Source organism: Alnus glutinosa, chromosome 4 (assembly GCF_958979055.1).
Source record: "Alnus glutinosa chromosome 4, dhAlnGlut1.1, whole genome shotgun sequence".
NCBI lineage: Eukaryota > Viridiplantae > Streptophyta > Magnoliopsida > Fagales > Betulaceae > Alnus > Alnus glutinosa.
Genome location: NC_084889.1, coordinates 33,411,556 through 33,418,950, shown reverse-complemented (window position 1 = coordinate 33,418,950; position 7,395 = coordinate 33,411,556). Strand labels below are relative to the sequence as shown.

At 38.1% G+C, this 7,395-nt stretch overlaps 1 protein-coding gene and 1 long non-coding RNA gene across 2 annotated transcripts in view; both read left to right on the top strand.

Moving 5' to 3' along the window:
* LOC133865744 (uncharacterized) overlaps window positions 1-374 on the top strand; it is a 1,899-nt gene extending 1,525 nt beyond the window's left edge. Inside the window, exon 3 of the long non-coding RNA XR_009899803.1 lies at window positions 244-374. This is a non-coding gene — a long non-coding RNA (uncharacterized LOC133865744). The remainder of the gene's footprint in view (window positions 1-243) is intronic.
* A 902-nt stretch (window positions 375-1,276) lies between these two features.
* On the top strand, window positions 1,277-2,977 carry LOC133866345 (uncharacterized). Its single transcript, XM_062302862.1, has 6 exons — window positions 1,277-1,457; window positions 1,560-1,793; window positions 1,904-1,996; window positions 2,117-2,218; window positions 2,310-2,763; window positions 2,871-2,977. Exons 1-6 carry the CDS (start codon window positions 1,368-1,370, stop codon window positions 2,975-2,977), a joined length of 1,080 nt encoding a protein of 359 aa, XP_062158846.1. The 5' UTR covers window positions 1,277-1,367.
* Window positions 2,978-7,395: the final 4,418 nt, after the last annotated feature.

The following is a 7,395-nucleotide window of genomic DNA, read 5'->3' as shown; positions in this document are numbered from 1 at the left end:
GAGTACGACAGGCCCGATATTGATCCGATTGAAGCTCCCGTGATACAATGATTGATGTATTTCTTGTGAGTATAATTAGCTTGAACTCAACACACTTGACTGATATATAAATTGTTTGTACAATTCGCTTGAACTGAATAAGGGTTTCTATTATTATATGCAAATTTCGTTGTATAATTTGCATATTCATTAAAAATATATTACAAAAAATATTCTAATTAATTTGTCTACATTTATTCGCAGGTATTGATGGACCAGGGACGCCATCCTTATGCATATCGGGCACCTCGCCCACCCGTGCCCCCCATGACCACGCCCACTGATTCGACTCCAGTATATACTGCGGCGTGGCCACCCCACCCAGACGGGGCTTATAGACCATTGTTGCCGGGTATGGTGGTCGTGCCCACGTCAGATCACGGGCAGACCAGCACAGCTGGAGTTGGCAACTCTCCATTGTCGGAGCCGCCGACATTATCTCAGTTAGGGTTCACCCAACCGGGTAACGCCTATCGATGGTGGGTGCAAGAGGGGGTGGGGTCACAGGGTTATGCGCCCTACTTTCCGTATACGTATAGTCGACCTATGACGTGTAACCCTGATAGTGAGACGCAGGATTGTAGATTTCCACTGTCACAGACCGGGGAGATGCAGATGCTGGCTGTGGGGTTGGGACAGATACCGGCACAGGCGGCGATGCAGGGCCAGATTTTGGGGCCGAGACAGATGCCAGCATCGGGGGCGAGTCAGGGCCCGGGGCATGTAGAGAGGCAGATGCCGTTACCTGGTGAGAGCCAGATGCCGCTTTCCGGTGAGAGTCAGATGCCGCTTTCCGGTGAGAGTCAGATGCCAGATGTGGGGGGGAGCCAGACTACCCATGAGGAGGACGTTGCGATGTTGGGTACCGATCAGTTGGCCCCCGGTAGCCCCCAGGGTATGGATTCAGATGATGATCAGCATCCTCCACCAGCCGGAGAGGTTGGCGAGGAGGTTGCAGGCGACCCAGCGACGCAGCACATAGGGACTGGGCAGATTCGATTGATGGGTAAGTACATATGTAGACATCCTTAAAACTCATATTATGTTACCAAAATATTTTTTTTGGTTTGGAAAAAAATAACTATTTGATTACATTTTGTTTATATATGTGTGTGTGTGTGTGTTATTTAGTGTTAACCAATTAAATTAATGTTGAATATATTTTTTCATTAGGGTACAACCCAGACGGGACCATTTATTATGAGGTGATTGACGACCCAGCGAGAAACTGGGTGCTCCCAAGGGGGAAGAAGGTTGTATTGCAGTACAATGCTGCTATACAACCTGTAGGACGAGCCTGCAATCGTTTTCGGCGGGAAGTGGGCAAGATGATCAGGAGTGGGTCCTACATACACATGCAGGACGAATGGGCGAGGGTAAATAGGCAGATTAAGCAGGCAATGTGGAACGCACTGATGGTATGTTTATGAATATAATTTAATTATTTATTTGAATTAAACTTGAGCTTAATGTTTAGGTTGAAGTTTTTAAACCTATAATGCTTTGATTGAAATGTGCAGGAGGAGTTCTATCTACCTGTATCAGTTGACATGCGCAGGGCACAACAGGAGGCGTGGAATGATATTGGACGTAAGCACCGCTCGTGGAAGTCGAGGTTCAAAACCCAACTAGGAATTGGAGACGGTGACACGCCCGAGAGTATCCGTGCGAGAATGCCGGAGAAATTTTTTGAGCAGTATGATGCAGAAGATGTAGAATTCCTGCTGAGAGATTGGTGCAGAGAGCATAAAATCGTATGTAGGCCAAAAAATTGTCAACTATTTTTTAATAACAGTTCATTTAATTTTAGTTTTAATTTAAATGTGTCAATTGTTACATGTTTACTTTCATGTTCAATGCGTAGGCAACCTCTGAACGGATGAAGAGGTTGCGGGAGCGGAATGACCTACCCCATTGTGCGGGATCTAAAAGTTATGCCAGATTTAATCACGAGGAGGTAATTAAATATATATGTTTATGTTTTTAATATTTGTTGGTAATTGTTTTTCTTTTTCTTTTTCTTTAAACTATTTTTATCGCTATCTGTTTGTTATATATGTCAACTGCATGACGACAGGCATGTACATCTGGCACGCCCCCCACTCGCGCCGCGTCGTTCGTGAAGACCCACACAAAGAAGGACGGCACTTTCCTGAACGACCGTACACGGGTCTTATGCGTATGCTACTGATTTAGTTTACTAATATTTTTAAATTATGTGTGATATGTCATTATTCAATATATGACTTTTTCATGTTGACGACGTACAGGAGAGGATGACGCAGAGTTTAGCCAGTGATCCAGCCGCCACGCAAAGCGTCTCCGCAGACACGGTGCATTGGGCACCGAACGACGCTTACGAACAGGCGATTGGGAGGCCTGAGTATGCAGGGAGGGTTCGGCAGGTTGGCCCGAACGTCACACCTGTTCGAGGGACATGTTTTTCATATAGGCCTCGGTCACAGGGGGGACCATCTCAGGGGACGTCTCGGGATTGGGCCGAACAGTCTCGGAAGATGGAAGAGATGCAAGCGGAGCTACATGCTGAGCGAGCGAGGAATGACCGTTTGGAGCAGCGCGTGCAACAGTTCGACGGCATAGAGCAGCGCTTGCGAGAGATGGAGGTCTTCATGTCCTCCATGGCAGTACCAGCACCATGTGTTGGTAATCAGTCTTCTCCTGCACACGTAGGTAGTACGTCGTCCGTTGGTAGTGCATCTGCAGGTATGGTTTATATTGTGTATAGGACAAAATTAATTTCAATTTGTTTTCATTACCCCTTTAATTTTGCAAGTAATATTATATATTTTAATTGTCTATATTATTTGCAGGTAATTCGACAACGGTTGGTACGTTGTCGCCTGTTGGACGACAGCTGAGCCAGCACTCCACTGTCGCTACACCTTCGCCCGCTACACCATTCATTGCGCAGCAATAGCCGGTGGGCGAGAACACGCCTGGGACGGTACCTCGTGATTCGCAGAGACGCCTTTCAGATTTGTAGATATTTTGTGTAATTATTTTTTGTTCGTAAATATTTGCTTGTTAACGAATATGTTATTAATTATTTGTTTGTGTAGTATGATTTCGTGTTGGTTTTGGGTAAAATAAATGCTGCGTTATTTGTGGTCGAAAATTACAAAATTTGAAAAATTCAAAAAAAAATTTAATTAACCCAAATAGATTTTATAAAACAATAAAAAATTTATTTTTTTAAAAAAAAAAAACTAAATTCAGTTTTTTATTTAATTAAAATTTTTATTTAATTTTTTAATTGTATTTTTAATTTAATTAAAAATACAATTAAATAATTAAATAAAAATTTTAATTAAATAAAAAACTGAATTTAGTTTTTTTTTTAATTAAAAACATTTTGACACGTGTATTGGAATACACGTGTCAAATTTGACACGCGTATTCCGATACACGTGTCAAAACAGTATTGGAATACGCGTGTCAAATTTGACACGTGTATTCCGATACACGTGTCAAAATGTGCAGTTTGTAACATGCACATTTGACACGCGTAATACGCGTGTCAAAGTACACGTGTCTAAATGTTTGACACGTGTACGACACTGTACACGTGTCAAACTGCACGTGGCTATTTCATGCCATTTTTGTAGTGATTGTAAATTAAACTTCATTTATCTCATAAGCTTAAGCTCGTAGTCTCAGGTTCAGTGGTCTCAAATTAATCTTAAAGTGGTTTTGTAAATATTAGGACATGGTTCAACTCCCACAATCAGAATCTTTATGTCTGATTAGTATAAATCAGCTTTAGTCCTAGTAATGTCTTGACAGAGCTGAGTTAGGCTATAACTCTCCTTAGTTTGAGGGAACAACGTTTGAGGGAACAACGTTTGTGATCCCCTGCTTTCCAGACCGTCTAGGCCCCTCATGTTGAGGTCCCAATAAGTAGATGTTAATACGGTCTCGCTCGGGTATAAAAGCGACATATGATCACCCATGTCTACCCTTTTTGAAAAAAAAAAAAAAAAAAAGAACTCGTCTTCTACTAGTTCTTATTTTAATATGGTATTACATTACAATACTAACAAGTCTGCTCATATAAATGAACCACCTCTATTAGTTAAAGTGGAAGCATTCTCATTTGGTCTTTTTCTTCTATAATTGTGGATCCAGTTAGTAATATCAAACCCAAGCTTGTTTTTGTAATATTTGCTCAAAAAATAAAAATTCTTTTGTTTTAAGAAACATGGACTTTGCAAAGCATATGGAATTATTGAGTTTGGCATCTTCTATTGTTTTCAAAATTCTGGATTTAGACTCCCAAGTTTTTATTAATCCAATTTACCAAACACAATAATGATTAACAAAGCTATCGACTTTGAAGCCAAGTATTATGGATATCAATACAAAAATCAAAGCGAACATAAAACAAATCAACACAGAAATTTCGGTAAAGAAGTGGAAATTCTTTGAAGAACTCTTCAAAAATAGAACTATTTTGGAATCAAACCAACCTTAAAAGACATATTATAGAAGACTTTGTGTTACATATTGTTATACTTACAAAATCATTGTAACTCTGGAGACTCAATCTCGTAACTCAAGTAAATGACATGTTCACTTTCTACCTCAGTGGCTTTAGAATCTCTGAGATTCTTCTACATGGATAATCTTTAAGAACAAACCTCCTCTGTTTCAAAAATTCCTGGTAACTGAAGGCTATTATGTGGTTTGATTGGAGGATAATTATCAAGGAGAGGGTATTGGGTTGTTTAGGTTAAAGAACACTAAATAACCTCTCCAAAACAGTTAAGAAACTGTTTCTCTAATCGTATGGAAGTCGTGGATTATGAAACTTATATAAACCGGAAGAAAACTGAGGTTTCTCGTCGGTGGCATTCGAACCTAGTCCAACCAGACTATTCTGTCCAGATTTTCAAACTTCTATTGACCGCTTGTTTTGACGCAGTAAACGTTAGAATTGAAAAATCTTTGTTAAATACAAAGTTGTAACCTTTTGAATTAACTTTTCAAAACTACTTTGTCTTTATCTTATGTCAAAATTAAAAGATACGATCGTTTTACTCCAACTAGATTTATGTTGCACAACATACACAAACTTAAATTCTTATGTCTTATATATACTAACTTTTACAGTAACTTAACTCTCATCCCTAAATTTATAACCGAACATATTTTGACATTAAATTTTCCTACGTACACTAGAAACCAAACAATATTGTCTTGGCTTTAAACTAACTGAATAGACAAAAGAAAACCATAGCCATCGTTTTCCAAGGTTTGGTCCATAACCATATATAATGCTGGTCAAGCTTTGAAGAAGTCATGAGGCACACGCTTGACTTGTATTAAAGTTTGGGTTTGGTTGGTCGGTGTTTTTTAATAGGTGTAATAATATTCAATTGAAAGAGAATATGAGGTAAAGACAACGTTCAAGTTTCGGACTTTTATTATAATATCATATATCTTAAAAGCTTACATTAATAAAATAATAATAATAATAATAATAATAATAATTTAATTAATATTCTAACAAAATTTAGGTGACAATTGGTGCTCATTTTAGTTTGATGTATGCCCAATCAAATTGAAACCCACCAAATTTATGAAGCCCTAGAAGGGGCAAGCTTTGCCATTAATGGTGGTTGAGGCAAATGATCAAGCCTAATATAGGTTTTGCTTATTTAAGTATTTGCAGTGCCTTTGTACTGGGTTTTTTTTTTTTTTTGTTTGAAGGATGCCTTTGTGCTGGCTTAAATGACTATAATATACCATATTTTGTGTTCATTTTTTTTTGTTGATGAATTATAATATAATATACCATATTAAGACATCACTTAACTTAAAAGTTTACCCATATAGATTTGGGTCAAACCATACCATATTAACCGCTCACACTTGTGATACATTTTCAATGTGAGACTTAATCTTTTTTTATACTCAACACTTAAAAACCTAGAGTGCATGATGTTGGAGCGAGATGTTATTGCCAGTACAATACATGCAGTTATTATAAGAGGGCAACTGCTTAGGCAACTAATGGTGTGTTTGGCAACAGGGTTGAATCAAGATTCTTCTCTACTTTTTTCAAAAACAAATCATATTTTACTGTACTTTTTCAAATTTTTTTAAATTTTATCTCACAAAGTTAAACTTCAAAATTCGCACAATAAATTAGAATTAAATACTAATTTCAAAAAACTCAATTCTTAAACGCACCATTAGAGTGCATAGCCTTTATTGGAAAAAACTCTCTTTATTGGAAATCCATTTCTTCCACGAGAGAGAGCCTCATGTCCAAGTGGTTTGTGAGGAGGATCCTCGATCTCATAGTTCCATTTGATGGGCTCAATCAATCATACACAATGGCCTTATGGGCCCGGCATGGCTCAGAAGAGTACTCCAAGGCACATGCCCTAGTCAGTGACCCATTTATTGTGGGGGCACATCTCATGCTTGGGGCAGTGACCCATAGTTTTTGTATAAACAATTTGCAGCAGTAGGAGCAGGGTACAAAAGTGATTGAGATACAGAGTACCAAACTTATCAAAAAGGTGTCTTTTGATGTATCGTCTTTAAAAGGCTTGAATTCATTCATTTGCTCAAAGGATTAATCAGCAAAGGATCTTGGAACCATACGGCTAAACTTGGGACAATCCTTCAAGAGGGAATAATGTCAAAATGATTATTATATGTAGTAAACTAGGGAAGTAGCAATAAACATAGTTAAGAGAATATAAATATATTTGATTCTAGAATTACATGAGTAATACATACATTTGAACACATGTTAAATTAACAGACTAGATTGATGAAAAAAAACAAGTGAAAAATCATACTTAATCCCTAAATTTTCATTTGATTTAAATTTAATTCTTGGGTTTCTAATTTTAAGAATAAAGACCTTAAATTTTACTCAAGTGTAAAATAGGCCTCTTTGTTAGTTTACTATCAAAGTTAACGATTTGTCATTTGCCACGTGTGCCTCGTTTAACACATCAACACCCAATCCGATGCCACAATGCCATGTTAGCTGGTGCCAAGCCATCCATCTCCTCCATCCCTCCGCTCTTAGCCTCTCTTGCCCTTGATACTGACTTGGTTTTCAAATATTGTTTTTTGTAACTTAGATTTGCCATCCTCTGTGAGTTCAGCCCACCCTCTCACCTCTGTCTGGCCCTCATGTGCCCATACGTCCCCACCATTTCATCCGTCAATGCTGCTGATTTATGGGTTTTGTGTTTTATTTATATTTTTTATTCATATTTATGTTGTTGTTTTCTCATATTCAAATCTAAGTTTCTCCCTATCTCAATCTAATTAGGTTTTAGATTTGCCGTCTTTGAAGGAGATCCTGCTTTC